This window comes from Artemia sp. Qi Xiang Cuo, chromosome 3, assembly GCF_049724085.1.
Source record: "Artemia sp. Qi Xiang Cuo chromosome 3, ASM4972408v1, whole genome shotgun sequence".
NCBI lineage: Eukaryota > Metazoa > Arthropoda > Branchiopoda > Anostraca > Artemiidae > Artemia > Artemia sp. Qi Xiang Cuo.
Genome location: NC_142796.1, coordinates 91,699,173 through 91,724,769, shown reverse-complemented (window position 1 = coordinate 91,724,769; position 25,597 = coordinate 91,699,173). Strand labels below are relative to the sequence as shown.

The window sequence follows — 25,597 nt, the reverse complement described above, 5'->3', positions numbered from 1 at the left end:
AGAACTGAATGTAAATAATTCAAAAGAGTTGCGCATGCATGCTCAGTTGAGTGCTTCGCCCTAAAACCAACCTGAAAATCATGAAAAAAGTGTTTAGAATTAAGAAAAATAAGAAGTCGAGAAGGCTATTTTTTAAAATATTTTACTAAAAACTGATAAAAGGGATATGGGACGATAATTTGCAGGATCATTCCTTGATCCACCTAAAAAAAAATAATTACGTTAGCACACTTTTAAGCACTTGGAAAAAAACCATTTTGTAAGGAAAGATTGACAAGTCTCGTGAGAGTAGAAATGATGACAGGAAGAATGCACTTTACAACCTTAGTCGGAATACGGTCTGGGCCAGAAGATGAAGAACCCCTGATCATTAAATTTTAAAAACCAGCTCTTTGTTTCCTCCTTGGCAGCGCATCGGAAAAATGCTACGTGGAAAAAACAGGGAAATGGTCTGAGATATCACTCGTCAACACAAAATTTTGTACCAAGGTCAACGATGAAAAAATATTACCAAGCAAAGAAGCAGTAGTGTTAGTAATGCAAGTTGGTATGCATGCAGAAGGTAATGTTCCACAAGCGAGCATTGTTGAAAGAAAATCCAAGGACGATGATGACCTCCGGTCACACAAATTAATGTTGATGTCACCCATAACCACAAGTTCACATGAATGAAGTTAGATTGTTTTCAAAACCTCATCAAGAATCTGAAGGAAAGAGGGAACAGACCCACTAGGGGACCGGTATATATTACCAACAATCAAAGTTTTAGCTTGGGTTTTAATCTCAATAAATATGGACTCAAAAATTCCTTCTTCATTTCTTGGCAGGTCAGGTCTAACAGAGTACGGAAGGCATTCCGAAACATAAACAGCAAGGTCACCTCTTGCCATCCTACTTCGATTCAAACATTCCATCTTGTACCCAGAGAAATGCAATAGAGATTCATTTTTCGAATCAAGGAAAGTCTAACAAAGACCAATAAAATCAGGATTGCCACTATGCACTATTTTTTCAACTCATCAAATGAAGAACAAAGGCCCTGTACATTAATCTGAAGCACAGAGAAACTACCGTCTCGTTTGGATACTCGATTAAAATCCGATACATACTTACTTCTAACCGAAAAATGAGGATTTGATGGTGATTTATTAGACTGACCTACGGAATTATTAATCAAGCTAAGAAAATCTATTGGGTTATTTTCAAAATGGAGCAGTCGCTCACCCAAGGAGGAGATGTCACCCGAACTAGAGTCAGACAAACTCAAATTCAAAGAAATAAACTAATAAATAAATAAAGCAGGTATTATTGGAAGGAACCATTAGCACGGAAAGAGAAACAAAAATGAAAAAATAAAAAAATTAAAATAAAGTAAAAAAATTAAAATTAATGACCTGAAGAAGGCATTTACAAATTAATAAAAATACTAACATCAAAAAACGACACAACCGAAGTAATAAAAAGAGAAAAAATACCGAAAAGTGCACCCAAAAATAAATAGAAACAAACAATATCTTGAGAAAAATAATACAAAAAATATATTAATGAAGAAACAGCCCAACAAGGGAACAAACAATACAGAACAACGCAAAAGATTATGATAAATAGATAGCAAAGGAGAAATATGCATTACTCCGGAAATATATGGATTCACTGAAATAGGGAAAGCCGAAATGCAATACACACAAACAACCGAATATCTATCAGAACATATGTGACAAAATACTGATTTTTCGCGCAGCACTTTCACCAGGCAAGCGAGTCAAAATTCGGCCCTTATCCGTCCACACATTCTTAACCCCGAATATATCTCTCGCAGCTCCCAATATTGACTTTTTTTGCTTTGTAAGAAATTCATTAACAAAAACACCTGAGCCGGCAAGCCTCGATTTAAGTTAATAAATCTGATGTGCCATTTCTCTGCTTGCAAACTGTACAATCACTGGCGCTACAACAGGGGTGCTTGAACTAGAAAGGTTAGCAACCTAGAACCGATTGACACTCCTGATCTGGTTCACAGAAAATTCAACCAAACCCATCTGTTTGTTTACAACACTTAGTATAGAAGAGTTCAGATCAACAACAGGTTTTGGTTTTACACCCAGGAAAACCAGATTTTCTAGCAGTGAACCCTGCTTTAAGTCATCAACATCCGCTTCAACACTTGAAATACGTGATTCAATAGACTCCATCTGGCTTTTCAGACCTTTTAACAGCTTTTCAATTCTTACAAATTTGGGATTGTATTCAATGCTAACAGCATCATAAACCCACAATAACCTCACATCATAAACCCACAATAACCTCACATCATAAACCCACAATAACCTGACATCATAAACCCACAATAACCTCACATCATAAACCCACAATAAACTCACAATCATTTCTGCACTAAGAGACTCCTTACTACTCTGTCCACTTTTTTCATTTATTTTTTTCTGAATTTCAGTTAACATATTATTTTCTGTCCACACTAGTTCATCTTCAGTAGCAGCTAGCTTTTCAAATAAATTCGTAACAGATTTAGCCCCTGGAATTGCACTACTCTGTGACTTTGGGATGTGTTCTAAATAAATATCGAGAAAGCATTCTAATTCATCGAATGCTGACAGAACCTTCTTTTCTTTCAACAGTTTCGCCGTAACCGCATGCTGATCGTAGTCTAAAAGATAAGACTGTAAAACTATCTGTAGATCGTGTGTTCCGTAACAATATACTCTAAACTGATCCAACTTATTCCTTCCAGTTGATTTACTGATACTAATAATACGAACAGACCATAGCAGATATCAAGCAAACTGCGCCAGCGCCAAATCTCCTACTCAGAAAGACATGTTATCGGAAATATGGTATTATCTGAATCAAAATTATATATAAGTTTCATTTAGCGATTAAAGGTTAGGAGCCTGAAAAAATTTACCTTATTTTCAAAATATAGGAGGGATAAACCCCCCCTATAAGTATTAGAATATTAATGAAAATCATAACATCAGATTCAGCTTATCAGAAAACCCTTCTGTAGAACTTTCAAGCTCCTATCTGCAAAAATGTCGAACTTTGTTTTTGTTTTTTCTAGAAGAAAAATCACGGATGCGTGTTTTTTTTCAGGAGTGATTGTATTGACCTATTGGTCCTAGAATGTCACGAAAGGGCTTATTCAAGAGGAAATTAAAAGTTTTAGTGCCCTTTTTAAGTGACCATAAAAATTGGAGTGGAATTAAACCCCTCCCAAGCTCATTTTTCCCCAAAGTCACCCAATCAAAATTTTGAGATAGACATTCTGTTAAGCATAGTCGACAAATCTAATAACTATGTTTTTTAGGATGAATTAATCTCCCACAGTCCCCAGGGGAAGGGCTGTATGTTATGATGCTTGCCCACTGTTTACATATAGTATTGGTTATTGGGAAGTATACAGACGTTTTCAAGGGGGATTTTTTGTGGAGGGGAGTTGGGTAGAGAGGGTTATGTGGGAGGATTTTTCAATTGAGGAAAATAGCATCCGATTCAGCTTATCAGAAAACCCTCCTGTAGAAATTTCAAGCTTCCATATGCAAAAATATAGATTTTTTTTATTTTTGCCAGAAGAAATATCACGGATGTGTATTTTTTTTTCCAGGGGTGATCGTATCGACCCTGTGGTCCTTGAGTATCCTCAGAAGGCTTGTTGGAATGGAAAGGGCCCTTTTCAAGAGACCAAAATGATTGGAGGACAACCTGGCCCCCTCCCCCGCCCTTTTTTTACCCAAAGTCATCTGATCAAAATTTTGAGATTGCCATTTTGCTTATCATAGTTGAAAGACCCAATATTTATGCCTTTGGATATGGCATGACCCCCCTCCCCACAGCCCTAAGAGAGAGGTCCTTAAGTCATAAAATTTGCCCATTTTTGCACATAGTATTTGTTATTATGAAGTATGTATATATTTCAGGTAGGGGGGGGGCGAATCTTTTGCTGGGAGTTTTTCCACGAGAGAATTTTATACAGGAAGGGAAATTTCCAGGGGGTGAGCTTGTCAGGGAATATTGCAACTTTTTATGGATCTTAAAACTGACCTTTGAAATTGACAGACTTTTTTTGTAAAATTGACAGAAAATACTTCATTTGAATCCAGGAACAATGTCATAAGTATTTTTTTGGAAATAAAGGAGCACAGAATTACACCACGATTGCCCAGAAAGTTTGAGACGGCTACAGGAATGGATCTAGAGGAAAACCTTGGGAGGGAGGGTTGTGACAAGGGCACCAACAATTGAAAAGCTTATTTTAAAAAAACATGAAAAATAGAAGAAAAAACACGAAATGACGGCACAAAAAGTATGGGGGAAGACAGGATCTTCCCTTTGGATCAACCAGGAGACGGTTACCAGCTGTTTGACCGAAACAAAAATGCCACAATCGAACATTATCACCACTTCCTAAACCCACTTTCCTAAAGTAGGTTGGCAAATCCATAGATTAAATCTTCAGAAAATCTATTAGTGAAAGCTTTTAGCTGTTTATTGCTTGATAAAAAGAAGCCGTAAAATAATTCAATTAAATTTTGTAATTTATAAATCATTTTTTTGATTATAATCAGAACCACTGTGAAAAATATTGAAAGCTATAGTAAGCGAAGCATGGTTTTTAAATGAACCATAGTAAAGTATGGTTTGAAACCGAGTGATCGTATGTTAAACAACAAACTGTAGGGAAAACGTGGTTCTATCCCACTTTCTAGGGCTATAGTGATAGAAAGCTTGAGAAGGCTAGGACATATTTTACAGATTAACGATGGCAGATTGCCAAAGAATTTTCTTTTTGGCGATCTGTCTGGGTCCAACCAAATAGCAAGTTATCCCTGAATAGGGCAGGAAGAGTCCATGAAGAAGGAATAAAAGAAAATTGAAACTTCATGGGAGGGAGTAAAGGGTGAAGTTTTGAACAGATCAGGGTGAAGGAGGAGAGTGTGCAGCTGTGTTGGCCTCAGGAGGCGTGGTCCTTCAGTGAGTTATTAGCACTAGCAGTGATAGTGTTGTAAAAAATACTAAAAATATGAAGACAAATAAGGTAAAAAGGTTTTTTATTAACAAAAACACTCCTGAAACAAACAATATAGTTATCACTATTAAACAATGAGATAATCATACTTTAGCGATTTTCTTTTTTAATGTTTCTTTCTTGACAGACCCTTCGAGTGCAAACCAATGCCCCTTAATAAGATCTGATCCTTTCTCTGCCACCATTATGGTTGGTGCATTTGTATTACCACTTGGAATAGTTGGCATAATTGATGCATCGATCACTCTTAAGCCACTGATGCCGTACACTCTTAGTTGTGGATCTACAACTGCAGTTTTATCCCAGAGCGGTCCCATTTTGCATGTACCCACTGGATGGTAGATGGTTGCAGAGTAGTGACGATTGCAGCAGGCAATGTAGTCATCTGTCGAAAGGGGTAGGTGTTCACATCCGGGAAATGGTTGGGCATAGAATTTCGTTCCAAACTTTGCAAACGCCTAGAATGTAATCCAATGTTAGTTGGAACATTATTTTTGTGTAATTAAGATCAAAGAAAAAAGAATGTCCTATAATCCCGTGTTCAAAAGTGTGGTTTGGTTTCATTGGTTTATTTTTGCAAGTCAATCATGTTCTATCTTATTTCTGAAGAGAAGAATTATCTTACCCCTTAAAAACCAAGTCTCATAATGCTTGGAGGTAGCTAGTGTTGAGCAGGGGCGTGCCGATGGGGGAGTGGGGAGGGGTGCACCGCCCCTCCAACGTTTTTGACATTCGGTAAAATCTTTGCCGAAGGCGAAAATTTCGGCAGAAATTTGGCAAAATTTCCTGAAATTAAGCAAAATTCTTGACTTCTGCAGAAAATTTGACATAAATAAGGTAGCAATTCGGTAAAATTTACGAAGATCGCCCCCCCCAATGAAATGACTCTCGGGACGCCCCTGGTGCTGAGTTACAAATCTTAATTGACAATAAAAAACACAAATAACTGTGACTTCTTAAACCTAATTGGTTCTTTGGTGAGGACTTGAAAATAAAATTAGAGTCACATAATTAAAGCCAGCCATTCAAAAGAACGATAAGTTTTTTGAAGGTATGCTTTCTGTTTCTATGTCTTAGGAGTTACTGAATTTCAGTTCAATCATAGTTGCAGTGACATTGCAACCTAGTTCAAGTTCAAGTTCTTTATTAATCAATACAAAAATGTTTTGACAAAACTAGCCCAGAGTACCATGGCCATGGCCCATGAACCATGGCCCAGAGTAACCGAAACTACATATTTAAAAAAATCTGGGTAGTAAGAACAATCACGATTTATAGCTGATTCAGAATAGTAGCTGTTATCTTGATTAGTCTTAATAATAAAATGTTATTTTGAAAACAACTTCTGAAAACTTTTCCCGAATAAAACGTTATACTTTTACCAAATAAACACAAATTATGCAATTTGTAAACAATTTCAGTGCTACGGAGCGGGAGGGGCTGAAGCCTTTCCAAGATTTTTTTTTCAATGAATTTGTTCTTTCTAAGCAAGTAAGTTTTTTCTTGGAGAAGGTACTTATGGATTTTATTTAATAGAAATGTTCAAGTGCTTGTCCTAATACTAAAAAAAAGATAGTGATTCAGTGGTAATTTTTAGAAATATACCAATATTCCACATATAAGTAATTATTAGGCACAAATTATCTGATATAAATCATCATATCCCAGTAATCACTCATTATAACTGCTTTGTTATGAGAAATGTGTAAACAAAATGATTTAAAACTACATGTAAGTACTATCAAGAAACTGAAAATGCAAATGCAGATATCCTTTTTATATTCTTCTATTTATTTTGTGTTTGAGCGCAATCTAACTCGATAGCCAATTTAGTAGCTTTATTCTGGCAACATTGAAAATATACACGTGCAAAACAAAAATTCAAAAAGTACCGAAAAGAACATCATAATTAAAAAACAGCACCGTATGGCTAATAATTCTGATAATAAAATTTTATAAGACACTATTATAGAAATCAAGAACTTTTCATACTACGTACTACGTTAAGAGATTAAGCTGAGCTATGTACAACTTTTTACGCTTAAACCAGTCCTTTCATATTTGGATAACGTAAAAACCTATGAAATCTTCATAATCATTTCCCAAAATCACCACAATCATCATAAGCAAAATATTCAAAAATTAAAATGTGGTATCGAGATGGGATATAAGCTCTGTTGAATAATAGAAGGTTTTCTATGAAAGATTAATTAATATAGATTCGCTTCTTATTGATTGGTCATTCAGAAATTGCGTTTGTTGCTGCTATGTTGACTTTTCTATAAGATAGCATAAACTTACCTAACGCTAATTTCTATGTAGAGCTCAAGTCTACCTGGCACTGCCCAGGTTACGAACAAAATTTGACCCGTAAGATTGTATAACGTAACATAAAGTCTAAAGCTACGCTAGTGTGTAAGGTTCTGTGACGCAGTACAAAATCACCTTATAAGTAGATTAAGTGACTTCCTCTTACAGATAAAGCTATGCTGTCGTCAAGAACAACAAGAAGTAAATTAATTGATTATCTCCCACATTTACCGTGAAGAAGCCATTTACCACATTTACCGTGATTGAATGAAATATTACGTAGTTATGTTCGCCTACCTGGGTAGTGAGTATTTGTAAAGATCATAAATGTAGTGAAAGTGGAAGAAATAGGGTAGTCAAGGTGTAAAGCGTTTTTTTTTAATTTTTGAGCAATAGAAAAATACATCTGCCAATTAATGCTAAATATTGGAAGCCACAATAATGACAGAGGCAAAGTTTCCCAAAGGCATTATCCAAGAATAGTCATAGTTACTCGTTCGACTGACCGTATATTAGACAGTTATCTCCTGGTGATGCAACCAGGCTCATACTACCATGAATTTCATCCTATTCTGCATACTGACACGTAGAAAAAAAACTAGACATTACCTCACCAAATGGTTGATACATTAAAATAAAAACCTTAAATTAATTAAAATAAATGATAATTAAATAAAAAATAAATAAATGATAATGACAATTCAAATGAAAGTCACCAAGCTATCTCAATTACAAAACTCGTCCGTTATTTGTTTTTAGGCTTCGGCTCTCAATCGATTTGATTTCTCACAGCTGATATGTAAAAAAAACATAACTGTATACTATAAAAAAATTCACAATAGAGACAAAATGACGATTGTGCAAATTATGACAGCATTCATAATGAAAACACGTTAAGTTAGGTACAGATAAACACGCTACAGATAATCAAGATACAGATATACAGGCTACAGACTACATATATACAAGCTATATATATATATATATATATATATATATATATATATATATATATATACAATCAAGTTTTAAATCCAGTCATTCGTGCCAAACCACCCTATATCAACTTAGGCGAAACATGGCGATATGGTTACTAAACAGTTAGATCTACGAAAAATATTATTTGTTCCCACGTTCTACATTTATATTTTAATAAAATGTTAGGGTGGCTAGGCCACATTTTAGAAGTAAACGATAACACATTGAAAAACATTGTGCTTTTTGGCCATACTTGACCTGCTTTGGCCTGCTTCGAAAAGAAAAGTAGGCTGTCCCCAAATGGGTTGGAAGTAGGTTATCAGAAAGGATTAAAGGAAATTGAAATTTCATTGGAGGGGTATGTTGACTTCACGTGGCTTGGTGATGTAGTTTTATCTTTGTATTACTGGTTATATTTCAAATGATTAGTTTATTGATTTTGGTTTTTAATGATTTTAAAGCTAAAGAAAAATTTTCATTTTGCTTTTCATCCTAGTTTGCCCTTTTTAATGTAAAAACTGTCATTAAGTAGCGAAAAATGGTGCTTTACTGTAATATATTTTTTAAAATGACTTTTGAAAGCAACTCGTTTATATATATATATATATATATATATATATATATATATATATATATATATATATATATATATATATATATATATATATATATTTGTTTCCAAATCTTGTTTGACATAAGATAGCCCTCTTCTGTTTAAGATGAATAGTTGGCAAAGCCTTATCCAGGGGGGAGGCTACGGGTTTAACCCCCCCCCCCCGCCATTTATGTCCGTCTTGTATGAGTGTAAAAATAAGACATGTAAACAAATTTTTAACGCATTTTGTTAAGTTTTTGTACCCCCCTCCCCCACGCAAAATTCTGAATACACCCTTTTGGTTGGATCGTGTTGCCTCTGGTAAGAAAAAGAAGCGGAAAATCAAACTGGTATTAAGACTATTTAGAGTGATCATCAAAGAGGAACAAGATAAAAAGTTTTATCGTTTCAAAGTGGCAGTAAAATGATGTGGCAATAAAGTGGCAGTCTTCAATATTGTTAAAATACGTCTGACTAATTTCTCTGGGTTCCCCAATTTGGTAAAATCAAGCATATCTTCTTTTTTTGCTTTTTCTTATTAATTATTATTAATTATAATTAATTATAATTATTATTATTATAATAATTATAATAATTATTATTAATTTTCTTTTTTGCATTATCTGCCTGCTGTGATGCCGATAAAACTAAAACACCTTTTCTGTCTTTGAACTCTGCAGACATGTATTTTCTTAGAATACTTAAAGTTTTGTTTGTTAAAAGAACGAAAATATTATAAACAAATGGGTATTGCACCTCTAATCACAAAACTGTTCCGTATCATGGGTTTAAGTATTTATGAATTGACTGCTTTAAGCGTTCTTCGTTCTTAAAGTTTATTTATTTTTCTTCTTTTCTTGTTAATCCATTTTTAAAAACTAAGACACAATTATTTTCGGTTAATAGAATTGAAATTTATGACCATTAGAATTATCTTATTACGGAATCCGACTGTTGGGAATTTGGCAACAATATAATTGTTCGTAAGACTGTATAGATTGTATTAGAGGAAATAAATCAATTATAAAAACATAAAAGTATACCATAAAATTTATAGCATTGACAATAAATAATACAAAATATTGAAGAAAAGAAAGTTCAACTTACATCAGTTGCGCCAACTGCCATTGCGATTTTAACACCATCTACAAGAACTTTTGAATCTTGTTCGTCAACCAGATAATTTGGATATATCAATGGTTTGTCGTGTGGATTCGGTGAACGAAGTCTAATATAGCCATTTGAACGGGGGCGTAATAGCATTACAGCAATAGAGATTGTTTCTTTGAATGTGAGTGGTTCATAGTATTTCTGAAAAAGATAAAGCCGTGAATCAACTTATTGTAATTATCACATACAATTTCATAACCAAAAACAAAAAGTACGCAAGTATCTAGAACCAAATAAACAACTGTTAAGATAGAAGTAGCATCAACAATTTATTTTTCACGTACAGGCTTTTCACAAGCAAAGAGGGTCATACTGGTAGATTAGACGGGCGATTAGATCCACTTATTATTATTATTATTTATTTCTAACCCACACTATACAGAGGTACAATACGTGGAGTATCACGAAGCAAAACACATGAAAATGCAACACAAATCAATACAGAAATCAAAGATTACCAGTTACAGAGTAACACATTGAATTTAAAAGAAACTAAAACAAAAGAGAAATAACATAACTTAGCTTAGATAAATTTATTTAATAAATTTTAAATAAAAATCTAAAAATATATACCCCACTATTGACGGATTTAATTAATTTCCACTTTTATGCATTGACGTGAAAGGTTTAGAGGATCGAAATTCTCTAGTTATTAGGCAGTGCTTCATTTTAGTCAATACCACGAAACTAATTACTTATCTTTTACAACGCCTTTTATCCGTCAAAATTCAAACATAAACAATGTGTCCTTGTTTGTTTTTTTTTTGTTTTTTTTACTAAATTTCGTCCATGCTTCTCTTTATGAAAAATTGGCACTCGCTGCCACCAAAAACAGGTTGACAGGTTTCGCGGTTATTCCATTAATAATTGAATTCCCATTGTTTCAAATATATATCATGGCTTGAGCTTCCACCCACTCAGAAAATTGAATATCGTTGTCACTGTCCTTGGTATTTAAGGTTCAATCCTTGCGTCTGTAAAATTCAATTTTCGGTAATTGTGTTATGAGAGCAACACTTTTATTTTACCATGTTTCTTTTTTCCTATACTGCCGGTTTTAGCTTATTCATAAGAAATGATAATGGTCCAATCTTTGGGGGGTTTTGCTGAAAGTGTAGGTCTCTATTGGGGGGTTTTGCTGTATTTTGACATAGCATTTCCAGCAAAGTATAATTCTTCATCCGGGTAGAACGCTCTGTTCAATAAGGCACCAGTTGAAATTGAACTTAAAGTTTAATTGAAAGTCTAAAAGTTCTCAAAATATTTAAAGTTTCGTATTCCCACCTACAAAATAATTTCTTTGAATAATAAATAGGTGTTTGAGATCTAAAGGGAATAGAGATTAGAAAGAAATATTTTTCGAAGGGTCTGACAGCTCTGCCATCTTCTTTTAGAAGCCCTTTTATTTTTTATAAGTATGCATAAATATGCTAAATGTTTTATGGTTTAGTTTTCCAAATTAAATTTAGGCTTGAAAAATTTCTGCTGACGAGACGAATGTAAATAATAATAAAAAAAACAATAATAAGGCAGGTTGTCTTCTTAAATTGTTCTTTGGAAACAAATAATAGGTGCTATATTTTGAAAGAATTTAACCTAGTCTGAGTTTCCACCTGAGTTTTAACCTAGTTGAGTTTTAGAAAAAAGACAAAGATTTGGTTAAGTATTATACTTATGGGTGAAGTATTAAAGATATGGCGCAAACACATGGTGAACTATAAAGGTAAAAACATGAACTTGGTGTGGGAAAATATACAATGTTAGCTTGGAGTTTCAGGTTTTTCTCGAGAACAATTTCTTCTTTATGCAAGCCGTTTTAGAGGTGTTGAGTGGTCGCCAACTGTACTGCAGCGTTCAACCAATAGTGAGGAACTGCCGTAAAAGTGCTGTTCAAGCAGCACTTTGGTCGGAAAAATAAACCAAAAATTGTTGAAAAGCTTGCCCAAGCAATGTAAATACATATTTTTTTTATTTATTATCACATTAATGCCCAGTACATACTGTAGTCATACCTGTGTCATAGTTTATTTAAAAATAAACTTAGGACTACAGCGCTAACTATATATCCCGATCGTAATTTATTGAGTTGAACATAGATCAGCTTTCAAGCGAAAAATTTATTAATGGTAATCAGAATAAAGATTTTAGCTATCATTTTTGAATTTGAAAAGATGTTGAAACAATAAAAAGATGAAATTTGAAATTGAGAATGAAAAGATGGAGTTAGAAAATACAGAAGCCTAGAACGGAAGTTACCATGAATCTGGGGAAAGATCCAAAGACGTGACATTAATAGACAATGCTTGGGGATAAATTATCGTCGACACTGGCTTTTCAAACCAATTATTTTACAGCAAGGTTGACTATGATGGGGCTAGTGCATTCCACTCTCTATATGGAAAAAGATCTGCTATCAGCTACTAACAAATAGCTATTGATAAGAATATATGATAAGAGAATTAACCAAATTTAATTACTTCCTAAAATGCTCAATTAGCTATTCGATGATAATATTTTAATAGTTACAGTAACAGCAGGTAGCCCTTTTACTTTTTAAACCACCAAAGAAATCAATAAGATATTAAAAATAGATTGCGTCTCTCAACATTCTTACTTATGAATAATCAATATTATGTTCAAGCTGCATTTATAATCTATTTATCTATTTGATAAATAGATTACTGAACGTACAGACTCCCTTCCCAAGAGACAAGGAAATGAAATTTCTGGAGAGACCAGTAATTCCGCCTTCTAAAAGTTCCGATTGGTTCTTTTGTGAAAATCAATAGAATAAAACAAATTTTTGCCACTGTTAGTATTGAGCATTGTTAGAACTCTAAACGAAAAGAAATTATTCCATATATGAGGGAGTTGTCCCTACCCCCCCCCCTCCTCAATACCTTTCTCTTCCCGCTAAAGTTTTTCATAGCATTAAAAAAAACTTCTTATTTAAATTAAGCGATCCTTGTGGTTAGGGAAACGTTCTTAAGAAATTCAGAAAAAAAATTAAACTTTAACGTTAAGAGCAAGGTATCGAGGAGGAGGGAAACCCCGCTAAAATGCTGAATAATTTTTGTTCGTTTTGAGTTTTAATTAAATTAAAAAAAAACAAGTTTTTCAACTGAGAGTAAGAAGCAACATTAAAACTTCAAACGGACAGAAATTATTACGTATATGAGGGGGGTTCACCCCGTGGTTAATACCTCGCTCTGTACGCTAAAGTTCGAATTCTATTCCAATTCTTTAATAATAACCCCTGAATCACAAAGGCCGTTTAATTAGAATAGATAGCTCTTTTGAAAGTACTAAAAAACTTTAGCGTAAAGAGCAAGGTATTGATTAGGTGGTAAATCCCCTCATATACGTAATAATTTCTGTTCGTCTTAAGTTTTAATGTTACTCCTTACTTTCAGTTGAAAAAACTTATTGTTTTATAAGCCGGGTCGCTCCTTACTTACAGTTCGTTAACACAAATTGTTTGATAATGTTCCCTACTTTCAGGTGAAGCAACTCGTTTTTTTTTTATTTAATTTCTGATCGTTTTTCAAATAATACTGGTAAATCTATCTCCACTTCCTTGAAAAATTCTCTCCTCCCACAAGAGACTCATCCATAGAAAGTTCTTCCCATGTAAAATACTACCCCCCCCCACCCTGTAAAACTCCCTCCGGACAATCTCATCCTCGCTGAAAATTCCCCCGTAGAATTTCTTGTGGATGATTCCTCCTAAAAAATTCTCCTTGGAATGCTCTCATTTGAAAATTACTGTATTTCCTAATTGTTTCTACAATCACTCCGGAAATCCCTGCGCCTGTGGAAAAATGTTCCCAGACCCCTCCTCCCTCCCCAGGTGTGAAGTTGCTTCTGCGGAAAACCCGCCAAACCCGCCAAAAATGTCCCCGGGCAATTACTTCGGAACATCTCCACATGCAAAATTGAGTCGACAATAAGAAAGTAAGGCAAATAAAAATAATTACGTATAGGAATTCTGTCAAATCCCTCCATTGTAACATTTTCCCTGGAAAGTTTACCCCAGGTAAGTTCCCTTCCCCCAAAAAGTTTCCCCATGGAAACTTGTCCGAAGAAGAAAATCCCATCCCCTTCCAAAAAATTTCTGTATACTTCCCAATAAAATATACTGTACGTAGACAATGGGCAAATTTCCTAACTCACAGACCTTTCCCCAGAGGCCTGTAGGGGGTTCTTTTACCCCCAAAGACATATTCATTGTTTGTTTGAACTATGCTGAACAAAATGGCTATCTCAACATTTTGATCGGACGGCTTTGGGGAAAAAGGGGTGTAGCAGGGGGGCTCGATGCCCACCAATGTTTTTAGTCCCTTAAAAAGAGCACTAGAAATTTTAATTTCGGCTCAAATGCACCTTATCCCGATCTCCTATGACAATTGGTTCGAAACGATTACCCTTGTAAAAAAAAACGAAAAAAAAAGGCGCATCCGTGATCTTTCTTCTGGCAAAAAAAAAAAAAATTCCACAGTTTTGCTGATGGGAGCTTGAAACTTTTACGGTAGGGTTCTTTGATACACTAGATCTGAGGGTACAATATTTGATTCTTTAGGGGCGTTTTCCCCCTTTTTGGAAAATGAAAAATTTTTTCTCAAACTTGTAGCTTTTGATAGGTAACCCTAAAATTAATGGATTCTATATATTTGGAATCAGCATAAAAATCTAATTGTTTTGATGTACCTATTGATATCTAAATTCTGTTTTTTAGAGTTTCAGTTACTATTGAGCCATAGCGCTCCTTACATAGTTCGTTAAAAAAAATGTTTGATACAAAAACCTATGAAGAGAACAAAAATCTTGAGTCACATTATTCCTCACAAGTCAACTTACATTCCTTTTTGGCATGATGTTAGTATTACATTCAATTTTCATCAATCAAATAGATCGTGGGAGGATCTTTCCATGGAGGAATTTTTCGGGGGGGAAGAAAATTATTTTCACGGACGATCCGAAATTAAATTTGAAAAAAGTTTTTTCCACTGAAAGTAAGGAGCAACATTAAACCTTAAAACAAACAGAAATTATTACTTATATGAAAGGTTTCGCCCCCTTCTTCAATACCTTGCTCTTTACGCGTTTATTTTAGTACTTTCACAACAGCTATTTATTCTAATTAAACGACCTTTGTAATTCAGGGATTGTTCTTAAAGAATTGGAACAAATTTGGAATTTTAGCGTAAAGAGCAAGGTATTGACGAGGGGGTGAACCCCCTCATATACGCAACAATTTCTGTTCGTTTTGAGTTTTAATGTTGCTCCTTACTTTCAGTTGATAAACTTTAGTTTTTTTTTTATTGAATCATTCGAAGATTCTACATTGTAATTTCTAATTTATCTATAAATTGTTATTTATTTGTTTGTTAATTTATTAAATTGTCCAGGATTCTAGAGGAGGCAACCAATTCACGAAATTTTAGAGGTTGGTGTGTAGGGATTTAGATTCTTTATGACGATATAAAAACAAGGTATTTTTTAGAAATCTAGCTGTTTGTATTTTGTTCTCGATTTTTAAAATCTAAATACCATAAGACGAGATTTGAAAATCTAGGGGAGAGGGGGAGCAATTTCTTCCCAACTTCTTCTACATTACTGGGACCCTGCTGGTTAACTTAACCCCAGTTGTTGGGGTAAGTGTTATCAATACATTCAAAACGCTAATTATAAATTATCAGGGTTTTACGAGTTGGCTAAAAAATCTGCTTGCTTTTCCAACTGATAAATGTGATTAATGGAAACCTGTCAGACCGATATTTGAAAAGAAATGGCTAGACTTTAAAAGTAAATCTAGGCCGTTACTGGATTGTGTTTTTACCAAATGACTAAGCTTCAAATTTAAAATAACATATTCATGGCTTTGAAACTAGAAATCTTAGTATGTCCTTAATTTTGTAAATCAATAATTTCATGAAATGAATATTGTTTTTGAAAACATTGTAGGATCACGACCGAGACCAAAATACTAAACCAATTTACTGAGATGGTGAAGACGATGAAAAGATGAAACATTGTCGATGAACGATGAAACATTGTCTGGGATATCCACCCGCAGTCTCTACAAAATTAACCGAGCTTTGCGCTATGGCAAATCACCAATTACCAACAACACCAAAATGTAAACTTTCTGTATATCCTCAAACCTAATATATCTCAATTCAGGCATGAAACCCAATTTTTCTAGGTTTCTATTTTGTCGTTTAAAAATGTGAAGGTTTTAGGACAGTATAAAATTTTCATTAGTGTTGCAAGTGTTGTCAAGCTGAACTGTGAACATAAATTAGCAAAACTGGTTAGTTGAATTTGAAAACGATGCTTGTTGCTAAAAATTTTACATTAACAATCTGTTTGATTCCAAAGAAAACTGCACATTCAAAGTGAAGCTACAGTTTCTTTGACTATTGGCTTATAAATGTTCTTAGTTTGCTTTCTGCAGATTTTTCCTCCACGCACCTTGTTTTTGAATTTGGCTGTCGCTGCGACCATAAACAGCATAACTACATGCGGAAGTCTTTTCATTCAAAGTTGATTTCCTAATTTTCTAAGATATATGTGGCTGTGTAATTTTTCAACTTGCCCATTCAAAATAAACAAAAATTGAATAAAAACTGATTGATTGAAAAATCAATGAAAGGAAAACTAATCACACAGTATGGACAGAAGCGGTTTTAGGGAACAGATATTTGGGGAACTTATACCGGGTGCACAGACTTTAGGGCGTAACATTTTAAATTATAATGGTTAAAATCATTTTTAATTTTGTAGAGTGCACAGTTGGCAAAATTTTGTTATTAAATGAAAATTTTATTAAAAGTTGGCCTTCAAATTTTTAAGAGACAGGAGAGAGGGCCTAATCAAGATTTTGCTCCAAGCACAAGAGAGCCAGAAGCCACTTAGTATGGGATCAGATATTATTTTGAAACATATTGACTCTCATTTAAATACCGAGCGACAAAAAAAAATCAAAAGAAAGTGAACGATATTAGTATAAAACGATTTTCTTACACTCCAGGTCTCGTAAGTTAGGCCACTTGCACGTCTAACTTGAATGCCACCATCAGATGCTGCTGATCCAGACACGAAATGGAACTCAATGTCTGGAAAATCATCTGTTTGATTTGCGTATTTTGTTTTCACCCATGCCATTCCTTCAACTCCTCCCATAACAGTGCCTGGTCCTTTTCCTAGATACCATCCGATAGCTGAACTTAGTCCTACTACCCTAGGGTAGTTGAGAGACACTGGCTTTTCAAGAACAAAAGTTGGCCATCCACTGGCTATATGGTCCTGAAAAGTATGATTTATTTTTATTTGAATTCACAATAACAAAAAAAAACTCATTACAAAATAGTCCAGATGAAACCTTGCTTTCAAACAGTTCGTGGTAACGAACTGTAAGTAAGGGGCAACCAGGCTCAATGATAACCGAAACTCTAGAAAACGGGTTTTTGATACCAATAGATACATCAAAAGAATAAAATTTCAATGCTGATTTCAAATTTATAACTTTCATCAAGTTTAGTGCTACCCATCAAAAGTTACGTACCTGAGAAAATTTGGCTGATTTTAGAAAAAAGGGGGAAAGACCCCCTAAAACTGGTAGAGCCTTAATGAAAATCACACCATCATATTGAGCGTATCAGAGAACCGTACTGTAGAGGTTTCAAGCTCCTATCTACAAAAATGTGGAATTTTGCATTTTTTGCCAGAAGAAAGATCACGGATGCGTGTTTATTTTTTTTTTTTTTATCTATTTTTTTTTTCCAGGGGTGATCGTATCGACCCAGTGGTCCTAGAATATTGTGGGAGGACTCATTGGAACGGAAATCAAAAGTTCTAGTGCCCTTTTTAAGCGACAAAAAAAATGGAGGGCAACTAGGCCCCCTCCCACGCTCACCTGATCAAAATTTTGAGATGGCCATTTTGTTCAGTATGGTTGAAAATGTGAGAACTATGTCCTTTAGGATGACTTAATCCCCCGAAGTCCCCGGAGGGAGGGCTGAAAGTTATGAACTTTACCCAATGTTATTAGTAAGGGTGGGCACAGTTTCAACCCTACATTCAACCCTACAAGAATATGCAGTACAGTTTCACGTGCACATTGCAAAAAAGTGACCAATCCTTTACCTATAAAGTGGTCAAACACGTTTTGGAAGTATGGTTGTGATTGTATAAGACAAGCAGACTGGTTATTGTTATTTATTTCAACTATACAAGGATTTGCACATGGTATACACTACAGTTTGACGTGGACATTTTAAAAAGCAAGCAGTACGAGCGGGGATTCCCCCTGCAAAAAGTAATATATTTTTTTGGACAATTGCCTTAACTCGAGAGTAGTTTGATTAAGAATGTAACATGTCTAGAATTGATGCCAATATGCTGTTGAATCATTTACCAAAAAAATAACTTTATTTACAAAAAAAGGGTTCAGGATTCGCGAATTGAACTCTATGAACGATATTAATTAATGTTTGAATAATAGGAGCGTGAATGATTCTAATTAGTGATTGGATCGTAAGAAGGTAGAGAGAAAAAAAGGGATAAGGGATTCGCGAATTGGACTATACAAAGGATATTAATTGAATAGTAGGGGAAAAAAACAGAGCTAGATAGTATTTGCGAATTGGATTGTATGAAGGTGGAGAAAGAAAAGGGTTAAACTGATTAGCAGTTAAGGTAACCCCGAAGGGCTTGTTAAGTCAGGCAATTTGTTATAAATTTGAGACAACATAAATCTATGAAAATGGTTAATGATGATAGAATGACATAGTGAGTTGACATAGCTCTACCTCTCCGATGTGTTCTGTATATTACACAAGTGGTGTTTGAACGGTGTTGTCAGTTTAAAATAGAGTCTAACGTTATAGTATACTAAAAAGTTGATACCAAGAGAGATGTAGATGGCAAGAAAAGAATTATAATAATGAAATTCAGAACAAACCTTAGAAATCCTTGCAAATCAAGTAGTAAGGTGTTTGTGAGTACTAGCCATCAAGGATCATAAGCACCAACGACCCTAACCAGCAGAGACATCAACCCCCCCAAGGTCCTCTATCCCCAAACTCGAAGGGCACCCCCTCCCCTCCAGCTTTTTGGCCCCCCCACACATTTTTTTTTTGAATTTTTTTAAAGTTTTTTTTATAACTTTTTTATTATTGTTTTTTAACATGATATATTTTTTAAACTTTTTTTACATCTCTAAACCATATCAGAAAAAGAGAATGACACTTTTGATTTAAATTTTAAAATATATTCTTGTGCATACCCATACTCCTATTGATGAGGACTGATGGTTCTAATTCAATATTTTTTTCATGAAAGCAAACTATTTTTTTTTAACAAAATTTTTTTTTTGACTTCGAAATTATTAAACTTTTTTTACATCTCTAAATAATATCAGAAAAATAGAATGACGCTTTTGATTTAAATTTTAAAATATATTCTTGTGCATACCCATACTCCTATTGATGAGGACTGATGGTTCTAATTCAATATTTTTTTCATGAAAGCAAACTATTTGTTTTATAACTAAATTTTTTTGGACTTCAAAATTATTCAACTTTTTTTTTACATCTAAATCATATCAGAAAAATAGAATGACACTTTGGATTTAACTTTTAAAATATATTCTTGTGCATGCCCATACTCCTATTGATGAAGACTGATGGTTCTAATTCAATATTTTATTTTTCATAAAAAACAAACTATTTTTTTAACTAATTTTTTTTTTTGGACTTAGAGATTATTCAACTTTTTTACATCTCCAAATCATATCAGAAAAATAGAATGGTACTTTTGATTTAAATTTTAAAATATATTCTTGTGCATACCCATACTCCTATTGATGAGAACTGATGGTTCTAACTCAATATTTTTTCATGAAAGCAAACTATTTTTTTTTACTTCGAAATTATTCAACTTTTTTTTATTACATCTTTAAATCATATCAGAAAAATAGAAAGACACTTTTGATTTAAATTTTAAAATATATTCTTTTGCAAACCCATACTCCTATTGATGAGGACAGATGGTTCTAATTCAATATTGTTTTCAAGAAAACAAACTATTTTTTTAACAGATTTTTATTTTGGACTTCGAAATTATTCATCTTTTTTTTACATCTCTAAATCATATAAAAAAATAGAATGACACTTTTGATTTAAATTTTTAAATATATTCTTGTGCATATCTATACTCCTAATAATGAGGACTGATGGTTCTAATTCAATATTTTTTTCATGAAAGCAAACTATTTTTTTAGCTAAATTTTTTTTGGGACTTCGAAATTATTCAACTTTTTTTTTTACATCTCTAAATCATATCAGAAAATAGAATGACACTTTTGATTTAAATTTTAAAATATATTATTGTGCATACCCATACTCCTATTGATGAGGACTGATGGTTCCGATTCAATATTTTTTTCTTGAAAACAAACTATTTAAAAAAAAAATTTTTTTTTTGGACTTCGTAATTATTCAACTTTTTTTTACATCTCTAAATCATATCAGAAAAATAGAATGACACTCTTTATTTAAATTTTTAAATATATTCTTGTGCATACCCATACTCCTAATGATGAGGACTGATGGTTCTAATTCAATATTTTTTTTTCATAAAAAACAAACTAATTTTTTTTTAAACTCCGAAATTATTCAACTTTTTTTTTACGTATCTTAAAATGACAAAATAAGCTTAAGGCTGTAACAATTGTACTCTATGCTTGTTCAGAGACACGATGCGGCTTTCCCACTGTTACTCTATGGCCGGTTATCGACACTACCTAGTTTATTGCATGTATTAGATCAGTATTTTTTACACAGTGGAACGATCAACACATAACTAATATCTCTAAAAAGTGAAGATGAAGCATTTTAAGAAAGTGTGTTCATATGATAGTGTTATTGTAGCATTGAATGCTGATAAGGAGAAGTATTTAAACTATGAAATAAGTACAAGTGGTAGCACTATCGGAAACTATGCGTGCATTGTCATGACTGTAAGGAATTGAATTTCTTTGGAGTATCAAAAAAATTCAACTCTTATGATGGTGGATATGCGAGATTGAGATCTCCGGAGATGATTGCACTCAAAGAGAATGCCAACATAAAAATAATAGTTGATGAAGAGGGTCATCTTCTTTCTAGTGCTTGTGGTAACATGTAACCCAGTGTTAAACTATATCGTCAGCTTTCGGGTATTAGCATTCACGGAAGGTCAAAAAAAGAAAGGCCTACTCTTCTACTAATATCATAAATCATATCTTGTCTACGTGCCGAAACTGTTACCTGTGTAAAAATAGTGTGATAATAGACAGGGAAATTGCTAGAAAAATAAAAAGGGCATTGGCAGAAAATATCACTAAGGAATATAAAGATGAATCGATGAAAAACGAAGTACCAGCAAACGTTACTGCCATTGATCAAACGGTCAATGAACCAAATAATACCAAAGACGAAAAGCATATTGAGCCTGTTGATGACACACTATAAAAATTGTGTATGACTCAAAACGGAATAATGATTATTCTACTGATTACAAACTAAGAGAAGACAATAGCTGCATTATCAAGAGAGAACATGGTGAACTATTTTATGGAACAGATTCAAAATGTCCAAAGTTGTTCATTGATATTAATAATGTATAATAATATATATTTTTGTATTAATATTCTACATAGCATTATTTCATTAAAAATATATTATGCATTACATTGTTGTGTTCATTATTTTTAGAGTAAGCTAGTATATCAAACGTTTATAATGTCTAATAAAACATCGGAGATGTAAGAAAAGAAATTTGCATACATCTATTGTCAGACACATGGGATAACATTGACAAAATCTTGGTATCAGGATGAATAAATTATTTATCAACATCCGTTGTTGGATATGTCAATATGAAAAAATTGTAAGTAGCACACTCTTTCTTGAAGTCACCTCTTGGATACACAATACAGATACTTCATTCAAGAAACTATGAAAAAATCGCAAGTAAGTAACAAACTCTTTCTTGAATTCGCCATTTGGATGCACAATTCAGAAATTTAATTCAAGAAATTATGAAAAAAATGTAAGTAAGTAAGTAACAAACTCTATGCTTTTTCAGCATCAATTGTCGGATATATTGAATAAAATATGCAAAGTCGACATAGCTTTATTTCATTTTTAAAGTTAATTTAGACGAGGTTACGCGCACGCACGTAACCTCGTCTAAATTAACCTTAAAAAATGAAATAAAGCTATGTCGACTTTGCATATTTTATTCAACATATCCGACAATTGATGCTGAAAAAGCATAGAGTTTGTTGCTTACTTACTTATATTTTATTTCATAATTTCCTGAATTAAATTTCTGTAATGTGCATCCAAATGGTAAATTCAATAAAGAGTTTGTTACTTACTTACAAATATTTTCATATTTCCTTGAATGAAATTTCCGTATTGTGTATCCAAGAGGGGACTTCGAGAAGGAGATTGTTACTTACTTAGAATTTTTTCATAATTTCTTGAATGAAATTTCTGTATTGTGCATGCAAACGGCGAATTCAATAAAGAGTTTCTTACTTACTTAGAATTTTGTCATAATTTCTTGAATGAAATGTCTTTTTTGTGTATCCAAGAGGTGAAATCAATAAAGAGTTTGTTACTTACTTACCATTTTTTTATAATTTCTTGAATGAAATTTCCGCATTGCGTAGCCAAGAGGGGACTTCAAGAAAGAGATTGTTACTTAACAGGAATTTTCTCATAGTTTCTTGAATGAAATTTCGGTATTGTGTATCCGAGACGTGTATTCAAGAAAGAGTTTGTTACTTACTTACAATTTTTTTTATAATTTCTTGAATGAAGTATCTGTATTGTGTATCCAGGAGGAGCATTCAAGAAACAGTTTGCTACTTACTTACAATTTTTTCATAGTTTCTTGAGTGAAATTGCTGTATTGTCTGTCATGGAAGCGAGTTCAGGAAAGAGTTTGTTTGCAATGTTTTTCATAATTTCCTGAATTAAATTTCTGTATTGTGCATCCCAATGGCGAATTCAAGAAAGGGTTTGTTACTTACTTGGAATTTTGTCATAATTTCTTGAATGAAATGTCTTTTTTGTTTATCTATGAGGCGAATTCAAGAAAGAATTTCTTACTTACTTACTTATATTTTTAGATATGCATTTTATTTCTAGATACGCATTCAAGAAAGAGTTTGTTATTTACAATTTTTTCATAATTTCTATAATGAAATTTCTGTATTGTGTATCCAAGAAATGAGTTCAAGAAAGAATTTGTTACTTACTTACTTATATTTTTTTCATAGTTTCTTAAATGAATTTTCTGCATTGTGTATCCAAGAGGTGACTTCAGGAAATAGTTTGTTACTTGCTAACAATTTTTTAATAATTTATTGAATGAAATTTCCGTATTGTATATCCAAGAGGTGAAAACAATAAAGAGTTTGTTACTTACTTGCGATTTTTTCATAATTTCTTGAATGAAGTATCTGTATTGTGTATCCAGGAGGTGAAATCAATAAAAAGAGTTTTTTACTTACTTAGAAATATTTTCATAAATTCTTGAATGAAATTTCCGTATTGTGTATCCAAGAGGGGACTTCAAGAAAGAGATTGTTACTTACTGAGAATTTTTTCAGAATTTCTTCAATGAAATTTCTGCATCGTGTATCTAAGACGTGAAACAATAAAGAGTTCGTTACTTACTTAGAATTTTGTCATAATTTCTTGAATGAAATGTCTTTGTTTATCCAGCAGGCGAATTCAAGAAAGAATTTGTTACTTACTGAGAATTTTTTTATAATTTCTTTAATAAAATTTCTGCATTGTGCATCCAAGAGGTGACTTCAAGAAAGAATTTTTTACTTACTTACTTACAATTTTTTCATAGTTTCTTAAATTAAGTTTCTGCATTGTGTATCCAAGAGGTGACTTCAAGAAAGAGTTTGTTACTTACTTAGAATTGTATCATAATTTATTGAATGAAATGTCTTTTTCGTTTATCATGCAGGTGAATTCAAGAAATAATTTGCTACTTACTTACAATTTTTTCATAGTTTCTTGAGTGAAATTGCTATATTGTCTGTCATGGAAGCGAGTTCAAGAAAGAGTTTGTTTGCAACGTTTTTCATAATTTCCTGAATTAAATTTCTGTATTGTGCATCCCAATGGCGAATTCAAGAAAGGGTTTGTTACTTACTTGGAATTTTGTCATAATTTCTTGAATGAAATGTCTTTTTTGTTTATCTATGAGGCGAATTCAAGAAAGAATTTGTTACTTACTTACTTATATTTTTAGATATGCATTATATTTCTAGATACGCATTCAAGAAAGAGTTTGTTATTTACAATTTTTTCATAATTTCTATAATGAAATTTCTGTATTGTGTATCCAAGAAATGAGTTCAAGAAAGAATTTTTTACTTACTTACTTATATTTTTTCATAGTTTCTTAAATGAATTTTCTGCATTGTGTATCCAAGAGGTGACTTCAGGAAATAGTTTGTTACTTGCTAACAATCTTTTCATAATTTACTGAATGAAATTTCTTTATTATATATTCAAGAAGTGAAAACATTAAATAGTTTGTTACTTACTTACGATTTTTTCATAATTTCTTGAATGAAATATCTGTATTGTGTATCCAGGAGGTGAAATCAATAAAGAGTTTTTTACTTACTTAGAAATATTTTCATAAATTCTTGAATGAAATTTCCGTATTGTGTATCCAAGAGGGGACTTCAAGAAAGAGATTGTTACTTACTGAGAATTTTTTCAGAATTTCTTCAATGAAATTTCTGCATCGTGTATCTAAGACGTGAAACAATAAAGAGTTCGTTACTTACTTAGAATTTTGTCATAATTTCTTGAATGAAATGTCTTTGTTTATCCAGCAGGCGAATTCAAGAAAGAATTTGCTACTTACTGAGAATTTTTTTATAATTTCTTTAATAAAATTTCTGCATTGTGCATCCAAGAGGTGAATTCAAGAAAGAGTTTTTTACTTACTTACTTACAATTTTTTCATAGTTTCTTAAATGAAGTTTCTGCATTGTGTATCCAAGAGGTGACTTCAAGAAAGAGTTTGTTACTCACTTAGAATTGTGTCATAATTCATTGATTGAAATGTCTTTTTCGTTTATCATGCAGGCGAATTCAAGAAAGAATTTGCTACTTACTTACAATTTTTTCATAGTTTCTTAATTGAAATTTCTGCATTGTGTATCCAAGAGGTGATTTCAAGAAAGAGTTTGCTACTTACTTAGAATTTTGTCATAGTTTCTTGAATGAAATGTCTTTTTTATTTATCCAGGAGGCGAATTCAAGAAAGATTTTTCTACTTTCTTACAATTTTTGATTATTTCTTAAATGAAATTTCTGTATTGTGTATCCAAGAGGCGATTTCAAGAAAGAGTTTGCTGCTAAATTTCAATTCTTTTTTTAATAATTTGCTTGAAGAAATTTCTGTAT

At 32.8% G+C, this 25,597-nt stretch overlaps 1 protein-coding gene across 1 annotated transcript in view; it reads right to left on the bottom strand.

Annotated features, from left to right (window-relative positions):
* Nucleotides 1-1,985: 1,985 nt before the first annotated feature.
* Nucleotides 1,986-25,597, bottom strand: part of LOC148954743 (glucose dehydrogenase [FAD, quinone]-like) — a 130,598-nt gene continuing 106,986 nt past the window's right edge. Inside the window, 4 exon segments of the mRNA XM_089086493.1 lie at nt 1,986-2,763; nt 5,174-5,502; nt 10,035-10,238; nt 17,124-17,405. Coding sequence (XP_088942619.1) covers nt 1,986-2,763; nt 5,174-5,502; nt 10,035-10,238; nt 17,124-17,405 — 1,593 coding nt within the window.